Source organism: Triplophysa rosa, linkage group LG3, assembly GCF_024868665.1.
Source record: "Triplophysa rosa linkage group LG3, Trosa_1v2, whole genome shotgun sequence".
Lineage (NCBI taxonomy): Eukaryota > Metazoa > Chordata > Actinopteri > Cypriniformes > Nemacheilidae > Triplophysa > Triplophysa rosa.
This window is the reverse complement of record NC_079892.1, coordinates 7,419,125-7,444,924: the sequence shown is the minus strand read 5'-3', so window position 1 is coordinate 7,444,924 and position 25,800 is coordinate 7,419,125. Positions and strand designations below refer to the sequence as shown.

At 37.9% G+C, this 25,800-nt stretch overlaps 2 protein-coding genes across 2 annotated transcripts; both read left to right on the top strand.

Moving 5' to 3' along the window:
* The first annotated feature begins 58 nt into the window (after positions 1–58).
* LOC130552239 (cyclic nucleotide-gated cation channel beta-1-like) lies at positions 59–16,415 on the top strand. The gene is given in 37 exon segments (XM_057330453.1): positions 59–92; positions 959–1,070; positions 1,534–1,555; positions 1,680–1,743; positions 1,847–1,949; positions 2,120–2,148; positions 2,245–2,350; positions 2,679–2,703; positions 2,818–2,908; positions 3,163–3,275; positions 3,353–3,413; positions 3,527–3,590; positions 3,674–3,698; positions 5,004–5,247; positions 5,580–5,720; positions 6,602–6,890; positions 7,226–7,259; positions 7,581–8,094; positions 8,096–8,322; positions 8,860–9,025; positions 9,207–9,239; positions 9,517–9,615; positions 10,514–10,668; positions 10,896–11,087; positions 11,458–11,666; positions 11,773–11,823; positions 11,907–11,993; positions 12,085–12,149; positions 12,234–12,356; positions 12,610–12,751; positions 12,841–13,000; positions 13,122–13,219; positions 13,569–13,652; positions 13,836–13,954; positions 14,060–14,206; positions 14,448–14,640; positions 14,760–16,415. Coding segments are annotated over 36 exon segments (4,566 nt in total). The 5' UTR covers positions 59–92; position 959; the 3' UTR covers positions 14,940–16,415.
* A 1,289-nt stretch (positions 16,416–17,704) lies between these two features.
* On the top strand, positions 17,705–24,186 carry LOC130552286 (E3 ubiquitin-protein ligase TRIM35-like). The gene is made up of 5 exons (XM_057330505.1): positions 17,705–18,276; positions 19,282–19,512; positions 21,101–21,123; positions 21,203–21,321; positions 22,803–24,186. Exons 1-5 carry the CDS (start codon positions 17,890–17,892, stop codon positions 23,357–23,359), a joined length of 1,317 nt encoding a protein of 438 aa, XP_057186488.1. The 5' UTR covers positions 17,705–17,889; the 3' UTR covers positions 23,360–24,186.
* The last annotated feature ends 1,614 nt before the right edge of the window (positions 24,187–25,800 follow it).

Below are 25,800 nucleotides of genomic sequence, written 5' to 3'. Positions count from 1 at the left end.
TCCTGCCTCAATCCTAATCCTTACAGATTGCTGAAGTCTGTTTTGGACGTTATCAATCCTCTCGGAATGTCCAACCACTGCTGAGAATTCAGGTAAGAAAACTGATTTTAATAGATAGATTTTCTACAAAGTATGTTTTTAGCAAATTATGTCGATTTTGATGATGGTGATCTAAATGCTTTAAATTTGCTTAATTCAAATGTGAAAATTCAAGCCTGAATTTTCAGCTACTCAAAAGTCATCAAATACAAGAGTGAGTTAAATTCACGCTATAAAAAAACATTGTATTTGCGTATAATACAAAGGAAGGCATTAAAGAATTTATTCATGGATGACATGCCTCAATGCACAAGGTTGCATTTGATTTTCTTATTTAAACTAAAAAACTAAACTAAAGGAGTTTTGATTTTGCTTAATGCAAACTATTCTGTGTAAACACACAAATGACCAACAGGAAGACACCGTAGGGACTTTGAGACTCGGATGGATAAAGTAAAAGATCAAGGAAGTGATTAACTGACTTTTGCTTTACTTGTTGATCAGCCCTTGAAGTGTCCAGCTGACCGCTGCTAATCGTTTTAATGTCCGACCGGCATGCGAACCGTCCGTCACAACATTACTGCTTTTGTGTATTGGGACTGAATCTCTGAGAATTTTAGCACAACTTGTCTTGGGAACTACTAGTCTCGCTGGTCTCATTGTTCTCCAGCAAGATTGTGTAAAGGATGTGGCAAAAACCTGACATCATACTATTTCTGAAACTGTTCTGGAAACAAGCCCTGTTGGCCATGTATTCTAAAATGTTTGGATGAATTGAAACGTCACTGGGCTTTTCCAAGGATTATATCCTTTTCCCAGAAGCAGATCTGTTTGTCTATTTTTTTCTCTTGTAAAGAGCAACCCTGGGGTGAAACACTTTTTTGATCTGTTGTGTTTACTGGTTTATTTCATCTCTCAGGATGTTTAACTGGGTGGTGAAGGTAGTGCCACATCCTCCTGATGGACAGGACGGTCTGGAAGAGGACTTGGCCAGTGTGGTAAATCTCTTAGAATCCCGTCAACACAAACATGTAAAATATATCTGTTTATATTTAAAATATGATGTAAACAATGACAGTTCTATTAGTCTAAGAGCTAAATCAGGGGCCATTTGCATAAACGTAGCCGCTAAGTTAAGACTCCGTCTTAACAACTAGTCTCACTAGCGATTATTCAAGACCAATCATTCTTACTTTTCAGATTTCATTTAGACCATACCCTTTTATGTAACTGACTTGAAGAAGTTATGACCTTGAAGAACAAAATTAGATGACTAACTTGTAAGACTAGTCTAAGTAGTTTATGCAACCGGCTTTGACATTAAATGTGTGATGGGATTCTGTTCAAGTTCAAGTCCGGCTTGCGTCATTCACAGAGCCCATTACACCATTCCTGTTCTTCTTCTTTACTATATCATAAAGTTGTCATAAAATATTACAGATTAATTTTGACCTTTGTGTTTTTGTGTAATTTTCCACGTGCTTTTCTGTGAAGAATGGGAAACCATCAAAGCGAGGTATTTACAGCACATTTACCAATGAAACATGTTATAACATGTTTGAGGTTTCATGTAGACTGTACTGTACAGTCAATATGCAGTATACAGATAATAAGCTCCTATCTTCGTCATCGTTATACAGATAAATTAAAATCATCTAAGTCAATAAGAGAAGAAGATCAAACATCTCAAACTTCACAGGGCAGGTAATCTGAGTCTTAAATAATTGCACAAAGTATGACAAATATCCATAATTCAGGTGGATGTTTAAATATAATTTAATGTGAAATGTTTGTCTGTATGTTTCAGTGTTCATAATGGTATGATTAACTGGCTCTCCAATGGTTTCGCAAGTGCACTGCCTCAACCCGCAGGAAGTCCTCTTCTCTCCAGAGCCAACTCTGATGCTAAAGTATTCATTTCTCTTCTACGTCATTTTCTTAGTAGTATTTAATGCTTTACTTTAGCATCTTTTAAAAACACCACTGTATATTTCATATTAGTGTATTACTAACTTACAAACTTTGAGATTTGTGGATTTAAACAGAAAACATTTCATACTTTATTATTTATTTATTGCAGTCAATGCATGAAGAAGGTTCTGCAGACAGGTAAGCAATAAACAAGCAATGACCGATAACATCATTCTGTGCATTGTGCAGAGTTTTAAACTGTACATTATTCATTCGGCACTCTCTGTCTGGTAGGACTGGAGTTATTGGTTGGATCTCACATGGAATTGGAAAGGTGGTCCCTCAGCCTGATGAGAAATACAGACACGGAGAGACTCCAGATTGTGAAGAAGCCACAGAGGTTTGTGAACGATGTCATTTATTTTTGTATGTGCACTACAGATTCAAAATTTGACTAAAATATATTTTATGATCCTACAAGCAGTTTGATTACAACAATTTGATTAAGGCAAATTTTTTATTTGGATAACAATATAATTGTGCAAACATTATTTAAGAAGGTATAATATAATATATTACTTTACAAAAACATTAAATGCAAATTTCAATCATTTTACTTTTATTTTAAATGGTCAAAAAGCAGCCAAAAAAAGAGCCATCTTTTCATGTTTTGGAAAGAAAATATATGATCAATGCTACCTCTATACTAACTCTTCTGTATATTTTAGGTCTATGATGTCAAAGATCTCCCAGGTATGTATAAGCTGATTTCTCAGCATGGGAAAGATTAAAAGCTTAGTTAAAAAAGCTCTGTGGTGAGTTTAGTGTAATAAAGGTCATGCATGTACTGTGTATCTTTTACACCAGATTCTGAGCCTTTGCCACATATACCAGTAGTAGAGATGGTGTCAGAGGATGAAGTATCTGAGGTGGAAGCACCTGCCCAGTTCCCTCCAAAGTGAGTAACTTTTACACACACAAACTGTAAAATTAGATCAACTTTCAGTATAATACCAACCACCAGAAAAACTGCAGCAACCACCTAGTAACACATTGACATTGTTGCACCTGCAAAGCAACAAATTCAGCATTGTGACTACTTTGTATTGACAAGCGCTACTCGTTTTCTCAGTTTACAAAAAGTTGCTTTATGAATTTCCATATTTAGTCTACTAGGAAAGAATCATTTTGAGTAATTTTATGTGTTAATAGAATGATGACCTGGATAAAGAGTGGCTTTCAGAACGCTCTGCCTCAACATGTGGTCAGACCCCCAAATAACTCCAACGCGTCCTCGCCGAGATCATCACAGTGCTCCAACAAAGGTACCAAAACTTTCCAAAAAAGTTACACTGTTTGATTTAATTTCATTTTTGGTAAACATGTTTTTTTGGGCCAACAGTTTATTCACCGCCTCCAGAATCGATTGCCAGCGTGACAGAGGTTGATTTAAAAGCTGCCAGGTGAGTCGAATCAAAAATACCGTTAATTTCTCAAACTTTTGTAATATTATACACAACACGCTGGCTAATATTTTTACGTTACGTCTTGTGATTTCTCACGCACTTGTTCTCAGTATGGTCACTCGAATTGTTCAAGGTTTGGGCCTTTCGATGCCACAGCCAGTACTAAAAAACAAGGTGAGTAAGAAGTGATTGTTTTACATTAATTCTTCGCGTTTTTTAAGCTAAGATGCCAGTTTGACTCTATTTCTTTCCATTAGGAGGACAGAGAGATTGTGCAAAACGGTGAGTAAGACGTTCCTCATTTAACACTGTTTACATGCTTCATAACAAACTCGGTTTATTTCCTGGAAACCCTCGCGTGGATTTAGTTCAATATGAAAACAGACCAAAAAAGATCATTGCATGGATAACAAAATGACCCACTCTGTGAAACAACAAATTCTAGAATGACAAGGACCTTCAACTTTATTAGACCTTCAGGGCCTAAAAAACTTCCAAGCAGCGTAGGACAAACTCATAACTCAGTCCATCTTCTCCTTCTGTTACAGGGGAGAGGACACTGAGAACCCCTTAAACTAAAGAAGAGCGAGAGACAGACAACAGCATTACACAGTCACAGACAAATCGGCAGTGAAGACAGACGCCCTTGAGGCTTTGTAGTGCTCGCCAATGACCAGGCAGCTATGAAATTGAATTGAATTTCTTGTACTGTAAAATAATGAAAGAATAGCAACCATGAACAAATATTGTCTTTTTTTAAGAAATATTGAGGTTTGAGTTAAAAAAAAATGTATGAACAGCTGGCAGCTATCAGATGGGTGTTTGTTGTTATTACTGCAGTGATCTTTATGGCCTGACATTTAGACAGATGGTATGACTGTACATGTCTTATGATCATCATGAGATGTTGTATTTTAACTACATGTTTCCTCAGTTGACTGATATATGCATTTAAAAAGTTATACTGCCTTGACTCATAACTGTAGTTTACATTTGTGGCTATATACACTATATATATTTTGATGAATAGAGATTATTTTCATTTAATGATAATGGTATATTACTATTTAAATGCTTCATATATAATTGTATTATATTAATATGTTGGATTAATAAATAAAATACAATTCATGATTGCACTAATGTGTAATCTGTCTCTATGTATTGTAAATACACACAATTGCTTTATTTTTTTAAACCCAAAAATACTAATTCTTATTATTTATTCACCATCATGAGACCTGTATATGACACTTTCTTATGTGTAACACAAAAGATATTTTGAGAAATGTCAACGTGTTGTTTTTTTTGTCCATACAATGGAAGTCCATGGGGGCCAATGTTGTCTGCTTGCCAATGTTCTTCAAAATATCTTTTGTGTCATACAAGTTTCAATGACATTATATTGAGTAAATGATGAGAGAATTTTCATCTTTGCGTGAACTATCCCTTTAACATGAGAATAGAATTAAGAATTCAAGAGGGACTATTAGTTTATTAGCTTCAGTTTTTGACCTTTTACTTATTTTGCACACACTAAACTGACAAAATAAATAAAAAAGATGTCTATGTCTATGGACTCTGAAGATGAAGCTCAACCGAAGGAAACAACAGCAAAAGCAGCAGAGAACTTACTTCCATGTCCATCAGCTGGGCTCCAACCACAAACACCTAAATCACCAGAACAATCTCTTCCACTGAGTGTCACCACACCCCCACAAGCCCACACAGAGCAAGAGGACGCAGAGACCCAAACAGCACGATGGACACCCATGATCGAGAGCATCAAGAGAGAGGCAGAGGATACTGCCATATTAATCATGGAGGAACGGTATGATTTAAGGAAATAGCTCACCCTTAAAATATACTTCTTATTTATTAATTTACCCTTATGCGATTCTAACCCAGTACCATTTTTGTGGAACACAAAATAAAATAAGTGGAATGTAACGAACAAGCTCGGTCACCATTCACTTTTACTGTATGGAAGAAGCAATGAAAGGGGTGACCGAGGCTGTCAACTATGATAAAAGATGATGAAATAAAACTCACACATTTAAAAAAAAGAAAAGAAAAAGTTGTGCACGTGAATGCCACATATAATCTTTACAGACACTCGAACCGTTTTCTATACAGAATTTCTGGTGCTTTTGTCTGACGCAGGTTGATGCAGGAGCGTCTGGACATGGCTCGCATGGCAGAAGAAGTCGCGAGGAAGACAGCAGAGATGGCGGTCAGAGAGCTGGCACAGGACAGGCTTGGCATTCAGACCATTGTGGAAGAACCAGATGATGTTGATCAAGAGTAATTCATTTACAATATCTTGACATTTAATAGACACGTAACTAGACATGTAACCAAAACCTTACGATAGCATCCCTGTTACAGATTACAAGTGTTGCAGGAAGACGACAGTGAGATGGAAATCACAGAGTAAGAAAAAAAAAACTAAAACGTTTTAAATCGCTGCATTTAAAATAGTATGCATTTAAAAAAAGTGCGCAAAATAAATGCTCACTTTTAACTGTTTACAAACGCAAACGGAACGTACTTGTATAGGCCCCATTTATTGTTGTGTAACAGGATTACAACACATGCGCTACAGGTGTGTGGAATTGCATAATAGTTTAATATTAAAAATCCCCAGCAACATTTCCTTAGCAACCGCATCGCATCCCCCGGAGACGCGGTGGGCCGCCTCTGGGTTGCTATAGTTACCAATCGCGCCTCTGATGTGTTCTGCCTCGTCGCAGTGAAATATGGCGCAGCATCTTCAGTGCCCTGTTTTATCTGTCTTAGAAACGGCATATATGACGTTTTAATAAATCGCGTCACCTTATGATATTTTCTATCGCGTGAATTGATAAGCAACGACTGAATGGAGATGGAAACTGCATCACCTAATGCATTTAGACATCGCGTTTGATTTCAAAGTAAGTTCATTCTACTACAACTGGATAACGTTATTTATTTATTTATTTAATGCATGTAATGTTTAAAACTAAAAACCACATGATATTTCAAAGACCTGTGAACACTGTGTCTGTTAATGTGCCATCATGCCAACACTATGCTTATGTAAGTTAATTGATAGCTGACTAATATTTACCCTCATGCTGCCACAAGAGGCATTTTAAGGTCATTTGTGTCATGAAGCATTAAATTGTGTGTTTGTGTATCCACAGGTGTCAAGCACCTTCACCTAAAGAGTTTCTTCCAGAAGAACAGGAGGCGGAGGAACAACCTGAAACCCCTGTGGAAGACTTCAAGTCCTCTTCACCTTTACAGGAGGAACCAGAGCTTGAATCTGAGCCTGAGGTGGATATCAAACCCGAGGCTGAATCCACACCTGGATCTAAGAGCTCTATATCTGAAAAGCTTTGTGAAGAAGAAGAGTCTGAGGAAGATCCTGACCCGATCACTCACCAGCCTCAGTCCGTTTCCAGTCGCTCCGTTTCTGGAACCGATACACCGGTAATTCTATAAAAGAGCCCAGGCTGATCATCTGTTTTTATGCTTGTTTTGTATTGATGTTGCTCCTCTAGCAATGTCCCGGTGTCATTTTTCATGAATTACTCCTCCACGATTTGCCTTTTAGCAGACACGTACTGTCCAAAGTGACTTACAGCACACCAAGTGCCAAAAACTCCCCCTGGAGTGACTTTGGGTAACACTGTGCACACAAACATTGATGCCGGAGCTGGTATTTAGGTGCAGGACATGATGTTTTTTTCTGTTTAGTAGTGCTGCTTTTACCTTTATTTGTCAATATCTTTTATTTGCAGTAATGCAATATTTTTTCTATGTAGGTGGAGAGTACTGCTCCTGAAGTGGAAAGTAGTGGTGGGTGTAGAAAAATTACATCATTTTTATTTATAATTAAATGTGTTTTTATGCATTTTATTTAAAAAAATCTATTCGAATATATAATCAATACTAAAAATGTAAACACTTAGACGTTCACTTTAAAGCTAACAGCATTGAAACTCATGTTATATTTTGTATCTTAACGTATCATCACATTTTTATTTAAAAAAAAGATCATTTTCATTAGTGGTCTGACTTCTGCAACTTTTGTATGTTTTCCACATTTTTAAAATTTGTGTAATATATAAAAATACAGTATGTATTAGAGTTATTGACTATATGCTGCTCTCCCTACAGTCCCATCCAGATGTGATGCGCTGAAGAGCTGTCTCATGCACGTGCCCTGTGCTCCACAGGCCCTCGACCGCTTCAGCCGGTTCCAAAAAGAGAACAACATCACCCTGCCCCGAGTGCCTCGGATGCCCAACTTGCCCCCTTCTCTGTCTCAGATCACCCAACAGCTGCCATCCTTTCCCTTTCAAGTGTCTCAGTTACCCCGACAAATCTCCCAGCAAATTTCCCAAATCCCCCAGCAATTCCAAAACCTGTCTTCCAACGCATCCCAGCACTTTCCCAGCTTCACCCTGCAGCTTCCCAGCCTCCCACAACAGCTGTCCAACATTCCACAGCAATTATCCAACATCCCACAAAACCTGTCCAACCTTCAACAACGGCTTTCTGTACTCCCACAACAGGTATCCAACACACCGCAACACCTCTCCACCATTCCACAAAAACTATCCAGCATTCCACAAAGGATTTCCAGCATTCGGACGCGTTTTAACCAACTTAAGCCAGAGCAGGATGCCCAAGCAGCAACTGCAGCAGAATAGAGAACTGGAGTTGGACCATCTCGTCCGCCAGTCTCCTCTCCACTCCCCCCGGACCCCCTCTCCTTCCTCCCCAAGCTCCGTCCTAGACCACCCCAATGTGCCCTCGTACCCCCGTCTGCCACCCATTACCCCTTCCAGGCAGTTGTCTGGTGTCTCCAACCCTGCCTTACACATTGAAGATGATCCCACCTCTGCTAGACCCTCAGGTGATCCACGCCGTCACCTTTGTCTGTTAGATTAGTCTATGCTTTTTCTTTGCTGTCAAATGAAACATTAGGTTGTAGAACAATATGTTGGTGCCTGTAGTGACCCAAGTGGCCTGTTTTATATACCGACCATTCACCTCAAACTCAATAAAGGCTCAGTTTACCTCACGGTGAGTCTTGAGAGAAAACCACTCACATATATTTCCAATAACAGCACTTGTGATCTTGTCTCCTTAAAGAGATAATTCACCCCAAAATAAAAATTCAGTCATCACTTATACACCCTCATGTCAATCAAAACCTGTATATGACTCTTTCTTATGGGCAACACAAAAGAAGATATTGGTTTTGTGTCCATATAATGAAAGTCAATGGGGGTTAATGTTGTTTGGTCACCAACGTTCTTCAAAATATCTTCTTTTGTGTTCTGCAGACAAAAGAAAGTCATACAGGGGTATCTTATATGTGGTTTTATAAATGGTTTCATCACCATTGTACGTTGATGATTGAGAATATTGTACATTATCTCATCTTCAGTGAGCTCCAGACTGAGCGTGCACCCGGCCGTGAATGTAGAAGATGTTGATTCTGACAGAGGTAAAGGTGGAAGGAGATCTCGTCCCATACCACCAATCATAAAACCACAAGATCCCAACCTGAAAACCCTAACTGTACCTGGTGCTCGCAAAGCCAACCGCACCAGGTAAACCTACCTTATTATATATTTTGTTTTGCTGCATTTTTATCCAGCTATAAATTGTTACCAATAATAACCATTGCTTTTATGTTTTGTTTCTCAACTGTTCTGTTGTCTGTGGACACACACACTTATTCACACACTCACACACAATTCATTTGCTGGATGTAAACAATGATGAATCCAGAGACAGAAAACCACAAACAATTTGGACCAAGATGTAAGATGTTTGAATAAGCTTATGTCAGAACTCACAAAAGTTCTCATGCTGTTTGTCATCTTAATCCACTTCACATTCTCCACTTCATTTCATACATATGTGTGCATCTTTAATCATATTTTGACGAATAACCTGTTCCAATGATTTCACAACCACCTACTACCATGTTTCAAAACACATCTGCCATTTAAAGTTGATGCAGGGGGGTAACATATTTTGTAGTAATGCATTTATTTTGTGAGTTCCATCATAACATGATTCTGTTTATCTCTAACAGCAAGAGACTTTACTCTCAAGATGATGAGGAAGAAGAGGAAATAGAAACCGCAGTCAGGGCCTGGCCAAGCCAGAGCAGCATCTCCAGCGCCGATGATGGGTAACAAAATAAAGTTTCTCATAAATGCAAAATTCACATGAACATGTTAAATTTAAAGGTCCAGCGTGTAATTTTTGGAGGATCTATTGACAGAAATGCAATATGATGTACATAACAAGGTCTTCAGAGGTGTATAAAGATCTTATATAATGAAGTGTCATGTTTTTATTACCTTAGAATGAGCTATTTCTATCTACATACACCGCGGGTGCTCTTACATGGAATTCGCCATGTTGTTTCTACAGTAGCCCTAAATGGACAAACTGCTCTACAGAGCGGGTTTCGTAAATCTGTTATCTAATTCAACATAGAAGCGAAAACAAAGACATCTTAGTCCTGTGTCAGTCGCCATAGTGCTTCTAAAGGGAGAGGTGGAGAGAGCAGTTGGTTGCAATTCACAACCTCACCTCTAGATGCCGCTAAATTCCATAAACCGGACCTTTAAATGTAATGTTGGATACAAAAATGTTATAAACACGTCTTTCTGGGATTTGACCAAAAACACGCATGATTTTCTTAAAGGGATACAGTATTTTTTGACATATTGTTCAATAGGGTGCCTGCCAATTGTTGCTTGATCTTTATTAGTTTTTAGGAAAAGTACACTCTAAAAAAATGCTGGGTTATTTTCAGCTCAGCATTGGGTCAAAAGGAACGAGCCCAGCCATTGGGTTATATTAACCCAGCAAATGGATTATATTTGACCCAACGATGGGTTGAAACAACCCAGCATGGGTTAATTAATTTACAACCCAACGGTTGGGTTCGTTCTATTTTGACCCAATGCTGGGTCAAAAATAACCCAGCAGTTTTAGAGTGTATGACGTAAATAAAAATATAATTCTGATCATTTTGTGGATGGATTTATGTAAATACACAAGTTATTTTCTGTTTTAAGGCTTAATCAACGGCCCGCCTCTTCAGCCAGCCAGGCCAGTACTGTAGTGAACGAGAGGTTGCAGGAGCTGGTGAAGCTGTTTAAAGAAAGAACAGAGCGTGTCAAGGAGAAACTAATTGATCCAGATAACTCAGATGATGGGACACCACCTGCCTGTGAGCTGAACCCAATTTCACAGTTTGATGAGCACACTGTACCTAAAACACTACACAAACACTGGATGGAAGTGATCAAAGTAGGATATGAACAAATACATGTCTTTGCATTCATCCAAACAAGTGTTTTATTGAGGACCACACACACATTAAACATTCCGTAAACACACAGAGTCAATGTCAGTATCATAGGATATGCAACAAATAATAATGTCTTTTATTAATAGCTCCAGCTAAACAAGCTCCAGCGCCCCCTCCTGAGCCTCCAGCAGAGCAGAAAACAGAGCAGGAGGTGCCCGAAGCCACTGTTGAGAAAGAAGAGGAAAAAACGAAGGTCCTATGCTGTAAGCTCAAACCTCAGTCCAGGCTTGGTCGACTTCTGCGCTACCGCTTCCCAGCTAGCATCGACCCCTTCACTAGTAAGCACTCCTCATTTTCATCATGTTCCCCTGATGTTAGTTTTTGGTTCTCATTTGGTATTTCTTTTTGGGAACCAAAAAATAACGTAGTAAGAACGATTTTTTTATTTTATTTTATTTTGTAACCATAACTTAATGCTCCTAGAAAGTTGCTGGGTTGTATAATAAAAATATAAATAACTTCTACAGAATATTCCTTAATTGTTATTTTTTGCAATCATGTTTTTATGAAATAGTGAAAACGATGACATCATAGCTGAAAATATGAACCTTTTTGCTTTATTAATTTAGTGTCATTTGTTTTCCATAACCCATTGTAATAAATGATTGATAAATGCTGAAGTCTTGCATTGTTCCGTCATCTCTGCAGATTTGATCTATGTGCTTTGGCTGTTTTGCGTGTCTTTGGCGTTTAACTGGAACGCGTGGATGATTCCCGTGCGTTGGGCGTTCCCTTATCAAACACCTGATAATATCCATGTATGGCTGTTGATCGACTACCTATGTGATACCATCTACATTCTGGACATCTTGGCCTTTCAACCCCGACTGCAGTTCGTGCAACATGGGGACATTGTGGTAAGTGTAGGCGGGTTAATTGATTAAAATATAGTTAATACAAGTTATTAAACGTGTTGCTATGCAAGATGAATAAATGTCTTCCTTTTGTTCTGTCCGATTATAGAGCAGCAAGAAGGAAATGAGAGATAATTACATCAAAGCTTTACGATTCAAGGTAAGAAAATGTTTTGGGTTAAATGTATTTGTGTTTATTTGATTGTTTATTGGACTCTAGGTATCTGATATTATGCGTTCCAGCTGGACCTGATCAGTCTCCTTCCACTGGAGCTTCTCTACTTCAAAACAGGAATTAATCCTCTCCTCCGCTTACCAAGGCTAATGAAGGCAAGCTCATTCTTATATTTAACCAAGCTTTAGAAGGATCAATCCAGACCGAACCTGCTCTAATTCTTTAATGTGTCATTTCTTCGAGCAGTTTATGTCTTTCTTTGAGTTCAACAAACGTCTGGAAGCTATCTTGACCAATGCATACATTTACAGGTTAGCCGTCTTTGTGTTTGGCCTCAACATTTGTTTAATACTTGTTTTCAAGTGTTCCTCATGATTTTTTATTTTTTTATATAGAGTTATTCGAACCACCACGTATCTGCTGTATGCTGTCCACTGTAATGCTTGTCTTTATTACTGGGCCTCAGCTTTTGAAGGTCTGGGTGTTTCCCAATGGGTCTATGATGGAAACGGTAACAGGTAGGTAAATCTGACATCACCATATATCAAATCATGGTCGATCTTTCATATTATAATTAAAGTGACACTATCTTAGTTCCAAGACGATTTACTGTACATTTACTGTAATGCCTTATAGTTCATTTAAAGGGGCTCTATTCTACTTCTATTCTGTCATATTAGCTTTGAATCCAGTCCACTAATAAGTTATAACATTACTGAAATGACTTTAAAGAAGCTAGATGTAAAGAATCTTGTTTTGTTTCATTCTCAGTTATATCCGCTGTTACTACTTTGCCGTTAAGACTTTGCTCACCATTGGAGGCCTGCCGGAACCCACAACACTTTTTGAGATTGTGTTTCAGCTCATCAATTACTTCATCGGAGTCTTTGTGTTCTCCATTATGATTGGTCAGGTAAGGTCATCGACACTGTAAATCGTGGGCGGACATCAGTAGGATGGTTTCTATGATCGTTGATCACATATTATCGACTTGTGTTTCAGATGAGAGATGTTGTGGGTGCCGCCACAGCCGCTCAGACAAGCTATCGTGCTTGCGTGGATAACACGGTGAAATACATGGCGTCCTACCGCATTCCTAAGAATGTGCAGAACAGAGTAAAAACCTGGTACAGCTACACATGGCAGTCCCAAGGCATGCTGGGTAAGATGCTTAAACTGATATTAAGATATCAGTAGTATTTCTTATATGAATACAACTAAGTTTCTCATTCATATATGATGCCTTATCTTTCATCATTAAATGGATCCTTGGTTGTTTGCAGATGAACAAGAGTTGCTAGATCAGTTACCTGATAAGATGAGACTGGACATTGCTGTGGACGTGAGCTATAACATTATCAGTAAAGTGCCACTCTTTCAGGTATGTATAGATACCTAAAGGTCCAGTGTGTCATTTTTTTGGAGGATCTATTGACAATATACATTTCTATTTATAAGTAATTATTCTATTACTTACTTACTTACTATTTCTGCAGAGCTGTATAAAGACCTTACATAATGAAGCATTATGTTTTTCTTTCAATGAGCTGTGTCAGCCACCGTAGTGCTTCGAAAGGGAGGTGTGGAGTGAACCGTTAGTTGCAATTCACAACCTCAACGCTATAGATGCTGCTAAATTTCTTACACTGGACCTTTAAGTTGTCTTTTGAAATGTTTTCCTTTGTTTTTTCTCTATATATATTTGTTTTCAAAGTTCTTGTCGTTCTCAGGGTTGTGACAGACAGATGATCTTTGACATGCTGAAGAGACTCAAATCTGTGGTGTACCTTCCAGGAGACTACGTCTGCAAAAAGGCAAGAAACCTAAAGAACATGTTTAGCCTGCATAACAGACCTTTATATCTTATTTCAATTTGTGAAGACACATCAGTGTATGTATATTAGCAGTTAAACAGAAATTCCCATTAGAGATGATCCTAAAAGTGAGCTAGTGTTTAAATCCAAATGAAAATGTGTCAACCTCTCATGGTCTTACAGGATGAAGTGGGCCGTGAGATGTACATCATTAAGGCTGGGGAAGTCCAGGTAGTCGGTGGTCCGGATGGAAAGACGGTGTTTGTGACCCTGAAAGCAGGAGCGGTGTTCGGAGAGATCAGGTGAGAGGTCATTTGGATTTGTTTGAGCGCCATTAAATGGTTTGTGTCGTACTCGCTTGTTTGAACTTACTTCATGTCTGTTTCTTCTGTTATTTCCAAATGAAGCTTGATGGCGATGGGAGGAGGGAACAGACGTACGGCTAATGTCATAGCACGTGGTTTTGCTAACCTCCTCATCTTGACCAAAAAGGACTTGAATGAGATCATGGTGCACTATCCGGAGTCCCAGAAACTTCTCCGCAGGAAAGCAAGGTAATACTAGTATTTAAAGCATTTACATATTTGCAAAATGAAAACGGAAAATGAAAAATCTTTGATATTGGTGACATATTTTTAAAATAAAAAAAAAAAAAAAATAAAAAAAAAAAAAAATTAAAAAAAAAACCAAAAAACCAAAAAACAAAAAAAGGATAAAGATGTTTAAATTACATGTATATTCAATGACATGTTTCATTGGTTTATATGAAATTTGCTAATTGCCATTGCCGTAAAGGAAAATGGTGACAAAAGATAAAAAGCCAGCTGAGAAGAAAGAAGAAGAGAAGGAGCCCGTCCCGATTATTCCTCCTCGTGCCGAGACACCCAAACTGTTGAAGGCAGCATTGGAGATGTCTGAGAAATCAGGCAAGAAAGGAACATGGACCAAGTTGAAAGAAAGAAGCAATAGATCAAGTGTCTCCTTACAGGTACATATTAATATTGCCTGTTTTCGCATTGTCATACATTGTTTAGATAACAAAACAATTTGGGAGAAATACAAAAAACTTTTGTCATCACTTATGTCCTTCACTTCTTTCACACGTAGCGTTCCATCTCTTCAACAGCGACGCCCAACTCGCCCGCCCATGAACCGAACTCAGAGCAGGAACCAGACGCCCTGTCTCAGATATCAGACAGCTCAATGCAAATCCCTACGACCCCCACCGGCTCTGGAGATGGGAATGTATTTGCTGAAGATGGTCCAAAGGAGGAGGAAGCAAAATAGAAATGTGTGAAATAGCAGATGGTGTGAAGTCAGACACGGTCACATGATCTCGGGAGTCTTCATCTATACAGCCTGCACAAGAAGCTATTCTAACAGTAATAAGCAGATGTTTATATATATATATATACAGTATATATATACTGTATAAAGCATATCATTTACTATTAAGGTTTACCTGAGGTAGTCTATGTTTATATTGTTGTCAGAAGCTGCAAAACTGCAATAAACATAGTTTGCTGATAAAGTAATTTCCCTTTTGATAAATGATCAACTCAAACTGCTGACCAAGGGGTGTTGTGTGAATGATCACAAATGATGTCTTTCAAGAGATGTGTGCCTTAATAAAGCCTGAACACTGTTACACACCATACACACCCTTACACCTCTGTGCAAACTCATCGGATGATGACTTCACTGCCAATATTAAAGCAGTTCTGTAGCATTTTTGGACCAGAGTAGTTGTCACAGTGGGTCAGAATTGTATGGCCTTTGACCCGGTGTATGTGACAACTATTGACAGGTCTTACTGAAACTTTACTTTGGCAATATGTAGGATTTGTTGGACCGAGAAACAGAGTGCTGAATATTTTAGGATGGACATGGTTTTCATAAAGCGTACGAATATTCTGAAAAATTCTGTACCTCACCCCATACTTCTTCCAGCTTTTGTGTGTTGGAGTCATGCAGATTTATAGCATTACACAAAAAAGTTTAGCAGCTGTAATATATGTTTGATACATACAGGTCCGTACACTGTCTGACCTGAATGCATAAGTCATATTACCAGGTTTTCTGTGGAACATCTGTTTGTTGTTTTGAAGACAATGGTGATAAAATGGTTTTTTTTTCACTGTTCATGATATCCAGATGTAAGAAAACTATGAATAAATCAAATTTATTAGGTGGCAATATTGTGCTGCCCTTAGCAAAATAAAGTAACAGTTTGTAAAGTTGTTATAGAAGTTTTTAGAATCATTGATACAAGTTGATATAGAAGTTTTGTAAATCAATAGTGTCCCAAAATGGCCTTTTTTATTTACAACCGTTCTGATTTATTGTTTTATTTTGTTTTCTGTTGTTTAGCCCTTAAACCTAAAATCCAAAACAAAATAGTATAGCTCTATTTATTTATTTACCTATCATGCTGGACAATCACTTGTAAAAGACAACATAAAGCTATAGTATACAATGTACAGTTTTTTTGTTGTGTAATATTCATTTGTACATTTTGCTAAGATTTATTTCTACATAGGTTTACTAATTTCATTATGTTGCTGTTAATATGTATTTTGGTCTTTTTGAGGAGCTAAAATGCTTTATGGATTCCTTCCAGATCTGCAAATAATTCAAATACATGTAAATAAAAGTAGTTGACTTTAAACTATACCACTACTATTGGTATTGTATATAAACGGATGTTGATTGACTTAGTAAGAAATGGTTAAGTTGCAATGTTGACACAGAATAAAAGTTGAATCATTGACTGTATCTGCATTTAGATCTGTTTACTCTTTGTCTGTCTCAATCTTATTTTGGATTTGGGTTGTTAAAAAGAATTCTAAAATCAGATTAGATGAGGTAATTCAGACCTGGTTTTGATCTGGATCACGGCTAGGCCCTATGTGACATTTTAGTAGGTGTTGGAAACTTTTTCCAGCAAAGGACAGGAAACTTGGATTTAAGCAGAAGTTGTTAATCTACTGCGAATCTACACATCAGAGCTTACTCTTTCAGGGCTGTAGTCATCAAGTCTGTCAAATACTCTTCATGTAAATGAAATCAAAGTTCTTAGGTGACAACTGCAAACAAATCTTGAAGAGAACTTGTAACCCCCCCTGCTCCCGGATTGTCAACACACCTTACAAGAATTAACATAACATGTAAACATTTGGCTAAACGATGGGCAAATGGGCACCCATAGCTGTTACATGTTGCTTTGCCTCCTGAAAGCCCAATGCAATGTTCATCACTTCAGTATTTAACTCTTTCACGTAAAAGGTCACTACAGGGGGCATCTACAGTACCACTTCAGAAAATGAAATAAACTGAAATAATCTGAAAATCTATTTAAAAAATATGTGTAAAAATGTAAAGCTTGTTTTACCTTCCCTAAAACAAATAAACACACACAATTCCTCACTGATCTTGTCACAAATGCATGCAAGATAGGGATAAAATTAGAGAGGTAGAAATAGAATCTAGAAGTGATCTTAGATTGGGATATTCTTAAATAATTTTGTTGTGCAGTATTTTATTGTTGTTGTTATTGAATGAAATATATATATATACACGATATACCAGTATCAAATCCAAAGTTGTTTTTTTAAATGGCCATAATTGTAAAATGGATTACATGACCCTAGATAGCAAAACATGGGATTTCCAAATTTTTTGAACCAGATTAAAGGGGGAAGTCGAGATTTTGGATGATCAAGAGAAGGCCACGATTGAAGAACTACAACAAGAAAAACATCAGAAATTGCAGTTCATAGAGGATTTTTTTAGTGTATTTGTTTTCTTCATTATACGTTATTTTCTTAAGAGTTATTATTATTGCAAACCTTCGTCTTTTGTTACGTAACTGTTGTTTGAGGTATCAAATAAATAAAACATTTGACCGAATGGCTTTTGCCTAAAGAAATCTGTAGACTTTTATTATTTAAAACACGTCTTTTACTATTATTAGTAATGTATGCCTACTACTGTACAGGATCAGTTGAGCGTTGATTAAAACACCTTGGCCCTAGAACGTTACTGCGCATACGGTCCACCACAACTACACATCTCCCAGAGCAACCGTCAGTCTTTAGTGAATGATGATTGGCTCTTTTTTCTAGAAGGTGGGACCTCCGCTGGAGCGGCAATATTGGCCATTGCGTTTCCGCGTTGTCGTCGTAGAAGAGCTGCTGTTTTTTGATGATAACAACAGTCACCGCGTTAATTGCCAAACATGGCGTCCAAACGTCATTTTTTTGAGGAGGATTTTTCGTGTTCGATTTGTTGCAGCGTATTCAGCGATCCTGTTGTACTTCCGTGTGGTCACAGCGGCTGCGGAGCGTGCGTCGAAAACTACTGGAAGGTCAAGGGGTCTAGAGAGTGTCCACTCTGTAGAAAGATATCTGCTAACGAACCTCCCCTTAACCTGGCTTTGAGAAACCTCTGCACGACATTTTTGGATTACAAGAGGTATTTGGAGGAGCAGTGTGAAGTTCATCAAAAGAAACTGAGTGTGCTTTGTTGTGATGATGGACAGCTCGTTTGCGAGGTTTGCAGAGACTCAGAAGAGCACAGAAACCACACGTGTCGTCCCATTTGTGAGGTCGCTGAGGAAAAAAAGGTACTCATGTCTGCATTCATTAACATAAAACCCGCGACGTTTTTATAGTACGTTTCAACAAAGCTTTAGGGAATTTGCTGTACTTGATGGCCATGTTCCATTTCAATCATCCATTGATGACTTCCGTTGCTCTGATCAGATCTAAACTTTGTGTATATCCCACTTTTAGATCATTCTTCGGAATGAACTCACTGCATTGTCGACGAAAAAGGTGATTATACAAAGAGCCAAATATGACTGAGGTGAAACGGCTATTTACATAAAGGTGAGTTATGCGACTTTTACTAATGTAAGTATCTTTAGTCAAGATTAAGTCCTGAAAGCTTTTGTAGCTTTTTAAAATCTACAATTTCTTTTGTCCTTTCCCAGTAAATTGCATTAAACATGTACTTGGAAAATCATCATATTTACTCTAAACAACTGAACTAAAGTGGACAACGGCGACCTCGTGTGGTGGGAATCACGCAATTGCTTTCCTTAAAAAGACTAAACTGGGGAAAAAATAAATGCATGAACAGCAAAAACTAAAAAGACTCAATGCAATTTTCAAAATATCTACGTGTAGAACTCGTGTACTTTCTAAAAATATTCTGAATCCATCCATATTGTATTTCTATATTAACCATTTTATAGTTGATATGTGTCTCCTGTCATTTAAGCCAACAAACAAAGACTTACCAAAGAGTATAGATACCAAGAGGCGAAACTCAATAGTGCGTTCCATTGCAACACCAGCGCCCTTCGATTTCTGCCATTTTGGGGTGAAAGCGACTCCGCTGCTTTGTTACAAAAACATTAAAGCTGAAATTCAACCCGAATGATGATAATACATGATGACAAAAGCCTTGGCTCCATAACCATATCGGTTAATAAAGCAATTTCACCCAAAATGGCGGCCGCGCTGTTTTCCAAAAAGCACCAGAGTTTTGCCTCTTGGTATCTATACTCTTTGGACTTACTTGGCATGCTATATATATTATCTAATGTGTTTTGGGGTGTTTTTAGCACGACTCCAGAATAATAGAGAGTCGAATCAGGAAGGGTTTTAAGAACCTTCACCAGCTTTTGGACGATGAAGAAAAGGTCATGATTGAGGGACTGCAAATAGAAAAAGAAGAGAAATTGGAGATCATAAAAGATCAAGTTAAGAAGATGAATGAAGATATTGCTTCTCTCTCTGATGCTATTAAAGACTTGGAACAGACACTGAATAGTGAAGACATCAGATTACTTAAGGTTAGCATGTTTTCTGCTCTTTCCTACACTAACACACAATTGCAAACTATACAATATAAAAAAAGTATATATACAGGTGCTGGTCATATAATTAAAATATCATCAAAAAGTTGATTTATTTCACTAATTCCATTCAAAAAGTGAAACTTGTATATTATATTCATTCATTACACACAAACTGATATATTTCAAATGTTTATTTCTTTTAATTTGATGATTATAACTGACAACTAATGAAGATCCCAAATTCAGTATCTCAGAAAATTAGAATATTACTTAAGACCAATAAAAGAAAGGATTTTTAGAAATCTTGGCCAACTGAAAAGTATGAAGATGAAAAGTATGAGCATGTACAGCACTCAATACTTAGTTGGGGCTCCTTTTGCCTGAATTACTGCAGCAATGCGGCGTGGCATGGAGTAGATCAGTCTGTGGCACTGCTCAGGTGTTATGAGAGGCCAGGTTGCTCTGATAGTAGCCTTCAGCTCTTCTGCATTGTTGGGTCTGGCATATCGCATCTTCCTCTTCACAATACCCCATAGATTTTCTATGGGGTTAAGGTCAGGAGAGTTTGCTGGCCAATTAAGAACAGGGATACCATGGTCCTTAAACCAGGTACTGGTAGCTTTGGCACTGTGTGCAGGTCAGGTCACACTCAGCAGCAGTCCAGTCCTTTTTGTCTTTAGCCCAGGCGAGACGCTTCTGATGCTTCCTGCTGCTGACCAACTTTATGGAGATGCAGATTTCATTTTCCAACAGGACTTGGCACCTGCACACAGTGCCAAAGCTACCAGTACCTGGTTTAAGGACCATGGTATCCCTGTTCTTAATTGGCCAGCAAACTCGCCTGACCTTAACCTGATTGTGAAGAGGAAGATGCGATATGCCAGACCCAACAATGCAGAAGAGCTGAAGGCCACTATCAGAGCAACCTGGGCTCTCATAACACCTGAGCAGTGCCACAGACTGATCCACTCCATGCCACGCCGCATTGCTGCAGTAATTCAGGCAAAAGGAGCCCCAACTAAGTATTGAGTGCTGTACATGCTCATACTTTTCATCTTCATACTTTTCAGTTGCCAAGATTTCTAAAAATCCTTTCTTTGTATTGGTCTTAAGTAATATTCTAATTTTCTGAGAATCTGAATTTGGGATTTTCATTAGTTGTCAGTTATAATCATCAAATTAAAAGAAATAAACATTTGAAATATATCAGTCTGTGTGTAATGAATGAACATAATATACAAATTTCACTTTTTGAATGGAATTAGTGAAATAAATCAACTTTTCGATGATATTCTAATTATATGACCAGCACCTGTATATATGAAGAGTTTGGTTCCAAAATGTTTTTTGTGCATACCAATTCATTTCAATCAAACTGCAGTTGGTTTGTTTTGATTTAAGCCATAATAACCAAAAACAATACAGCTAACACAATAAAACAACAAAAACATGACAATCAGTTATGTTGTTCTGCCTTTTTCCTACTGCCTACCACATTTTTCATGAAGTTAAGCAATGCATTCCATTGAATTGATTGAGTCTTTTTTTGTATTTACTTTTCATGTTCCTACTTTATCAACAGAACTTCAAGGACACCTTAAAGAGGTAAACAGGATGTTTTCTTTCCATCTGCATATGAAGTTTTGAAATCAAACTTTGGTTCTCACTCCTGAACGTTTTTCAGACTCAAGTACACACCCCAGGATCCAGAAGTGTCTCTTGGAGAGCTTATAGATCATGCCAAGTATATAGGCAACCTCAAGTTCAATGTTTTGAGCAAAATCAGAGAATCTGTTCCCTACAGTGAGTCCTTACAATATGCAGACACTTGTTGATGTACAAGATTTACAAACTTTCATAGTTAATCATTTGTTCAATCATACAGTGAGGGAAATAATTATTTGATCCCCTGCTGATTTTGTAAGTTTGCCTGCTTACAAAGAAATAAAGGGTCTATCATTTTTATGGTAGGTTTATTTCAACTGATAGAAACCGAATATCAACCAAAAAAGGTTATACATTGATTTGCTTTTCAGTCAGTGAAATAAGTATTTGAACCCCTACCAACTAGCAAGAATTCTGGCTCCACAGATTGGTTATGTGCCTATATGGACCACAGATTAGTTCTATCACACTAAGAAAGTACTCCTAAATCAGCTTGTTAAGTATATAAAAGATGCCTGCCAACAGAATCTGTATCTTCCATTTCAACCTCTCCACCACCATGGTCAAGACCAAATAGGTGCCACAATAGATTGAAATCCTGAAGCACCCATAAGGTCCTCCTGCCCAAGAAGGCCCACCTGGCTCGTCTGAAGTTTGACAATGAACATCAAAATGACCCAGAAAAGGCTTTGGAGAAAGAGCTGTGAGACCAAAATTGACTCCTGTTTTTGGAGGGATAGAAATGCTGACTGTGACCACAAGAACACCATCCCTACAGAGAAGCACAGTGTTGGAAACATTACTACAAGTACAGGATGACTTCACCGCATTGAAGGGCTGAGGAACGGGCCCATGTACCGTAAAATCTCGGAAGAGAACCTCCTCTCTTTAACTAGATCACTGAAGATGGGTCGTGGATGTGCCTTTAACATGACAAAGACCCGAAACATATTGCCAAGACAACCAAAAAGTGGCTTAAGGAGAAGCACATTAAATGTCCTAGCCAGTCTTTAGACCCTAGTCCAATAGAAAATCTGTGAAGGAGGCTAAAACTCCAATTTGCTGAGCGAAAGCAAAGAAACCTTAAAGATTGACAGAGGAGTGGACTAAATGTATCCTGACAAGTGTGCAAACCTGGTGACCAACTGTCAGAAATGTTTTACCTCTGTGCTTGCCAACAAGGGTTTCTCCACCAAGTACAAAGTTATGTTTTGCTTGGGGATCAAATACTTATTTCACTGACTGAAATGCAAATCAATTTATAACCTTTATATAACATATTTTCCCTGATTTTTTTATTTAATGTATATTCGGTCTCTATCAGTTAAAATAAATCTACCATAAAAATTATAGACGCTTCATTTCTTTGTAAGCAGGCAAACTAACAAAATCAGCAGGGGATCAAATAATTATTTCCCTCACTGTAGTTACCATAAAGGATGGACACTATATACATATTTTTGTTGTTGTTTGTTTAAACTTTTAAATTATTAATGTGAAATGCTGTTCTCAAACCATGTTACTTCCCTAATGCATCATATTTCTAAATGTGTGATATTTGAAAAGGCAAATTATTATTTTTTGTATAATTACAGCCTTTTACCTTTCTGTCTTTCTAGGTCCTGTGGTGCTGGACCCTAAGACAGTTAATTGTCAACTCAAACTGTCTGATGATCTGACAGACGTGTGGAACCCCAACATGTTTCTGGATGTCAGTGAATACTGGACCATTGTTCCACTTCCTACAAACTTGGAACGATTTCAACATTACCCCTGTGTGCTGGGCTCTGTGGGCTATTCCACAGGGACACACAGTTGGGATGTTGACGTGAGCGACAACAGTTTCTGGATGGTGGGAGTGACCACAGAATCAGTGCAAAGAAAAGGAACCTTTGGGTTGCCTAGTGATATCTGGACCATTGGATTCGAAAGCGAAACTCTCAGTGTGAGGAGTCCGCTGGAGTCACGCGTCCATCTGAGTGGATATGAGAAACCCAAGCAGGTGCGGGTGAAACTGAACATGAGTGAAGGACAGGTGTCATTCTCTGATCCTGAGAGTGATGTCGTCTATTACACATTCACACATAATTTCAGAGAGAAAGTCTTTCCGTTTTTCTACACTGAGTGCCTTGTACCTCCTCTGAGAATTCTGCCCGTGGTCAAACCTTTTCATTAAGAGTTGTGTGATCTCTCATCATGTGTTCTTTAAAAAAAAATGCCACAGTGTCATCTTCATTACTTTCTTGTATTGTAGCAAGACAGATCTAAGTTTGAATATAATTCCATAGTGCCTTGTCAATCTGGATTTTTTTTTAGAAGTAATTCTAGCATGTTTGTTTAACCTCATGCAGTCTTGCCATGTTCTTTTGGCCTTAAGAAACGGCACAGAGCATCTACATTTTAACTTGTCGAGCAGACTCTCGCAGTCCACATCGCACCAGGCCTTTATCCGTGTGATCATTTCTAAGTTCAAGCATTTTCTCTTAGTCCTCATCATAGAATAAAACTGGCAGTTAGGTGCACATCTCATAACTAGATTTTGGAAGTGTGTTTATTGACTGAAATATGTGCCTTGTGTGTACGTTTCCTTGTTACAGATGGCTCATGAGAGGTGAGCTATATTAAAAAGACTGGACACATGAATATGTGGTCACTTTGTGCCTTACGACTAATGTCATACTGATAAATAATGGAGCTCCTCTTGATTCTGCTTTGTTACACTGACTTTCATTTTCCTCAGTAAAATTTTATTTGATTGGATCTCTGACTCAAGGTCTTCATTCATCATTAATGGTCTACAGGTCATACCTGTAAATCCTTTTGTATTACACTTTGCTGTTTTATTATGTTTAAGTCGTTCATATTGCATGTAACTTGGGCATTTAGGAAGGTTTGTTGCATCAATTGTTCTCTTGGTTCTTAAAAATGTGAGGCAATGCACACATACACATTGAGCATACCACATACACCTCAAAGTGTTTGTTATGATTAAGTAAAGTTTTTTTTTTAATAATTTTCTTCTTTTGGGTAATAAGATTGAAATATTTTGCTGCCATTAGCAAAATAAAACAATTAACCGTTTTTAAACAAAGATTGTATTATTGAATTACTATATTAATAATTTCCCAAAATGTCATCAACCCCTCTGATTTACACTTTTTTTTGTATTCATATTTTAGGCCTGAATGGAGAGGATCAGACATGACGTGTTTTTGTGGGCTAACCCGGAAGTAAGTGCCGCGCTGGTTCCCTCGACCGAAAGCCTATGCATTTTTCTCATACTTTTGGAAAAATCGCCAAAAATAAGCTCCCTGATCAACAAAGGTTTATGATGTTTACACGTTTTGTATATCAAGATAATCTTTACAAAATAATACAACATTTGTTACTTTTGAAGCCAAAATACAATCGGCAGAAGTAAAAAGCTAACACGATGCTATAAACAGACTAAGAGGCCATTCAGACAGAACGCATTTTTCCATTCCAATGCGCTACTTTCCCATTGTTTTTCTACGTAATACACGCGTTTTAAAGACGCCGTGTCAAGTTATAAAATCAACTTTTACACGCAGCGCTGCTCATCAATATCAGTTCCAAAAGCAGTGAACCAATCAGAAGAATTTGGAGGCGGGCCAAGCAGTGTTGCCAACTCTTGCAAGACAAATAAGCAAATGCAACTCCAAAAACAAGCCCAACATTATTACATTATTTATGATCTTCAATGTAAATTATTATGTATTATTAATGAACGAGCCTGGGTCATTTTAAACGGACACTACCCTGTTTGAAAAACACAAACAAGTTATTTTACAAAAATTAATTGCAACAAAGCAAGAGGAAATCCAGTATAATCTCTGATCACATGTGAGCAGTATAGGCCTGGAGAAATGGAAAAGAAGAAGATATAATGACCACTTAACGTAGCTGTAACAGCCACACATTGATAATAAAGTAAAACTGAACTATATGCATTGGATGTATACTTTTTTAAATGATATTCTGCAATGATCAATACATTTATAAATAGGGTCATCCCTCCCTCCACATCTTTGCTGCACCGTCAGATCTGAACACTTTTCGTTCATTTTCACATTTCATTCTAATCGTGACAGATGTAATACATTTAGTTTAGTTGGTAGAGGAAAGGAGGCGGTGTGTTTGAGGACAAATTACGCTATTCGCGTGCTTAGGCTTGAATAAGGCTGTGTAGCGTAACGCGTAGATCTACACTTTTAACATTTTTAATGATGTAGCCCGGATATAAAATGCTCTTTATCTTTAAGTGAGTATTTTATCTTTTTAGTATATTTACCTCCGATTATCCAAAGAGCGCCGATGATTACGTGAAGAGACCACTGTAACATTCTTGGCTTCTCTACGTTTACGTGCTTAGATCTGTTGTGTGACCTCCTGCGGCGCCGCGCAGACCAATCGGCGCGTGACATCATAGTACCGACAGGTGGAAGCAACTGCGCTCGCTTGTGGATTTCGGCCAGGCCGCCTTGCCGTCGCGAGAGTTATTTGGCACACGTCAGCATGACATCAGAGCAAGGCGGACGTAACTCGTACACATTTCTAACCGGCATGCATTCTTGCGCTGATCACCGGTGATCTATT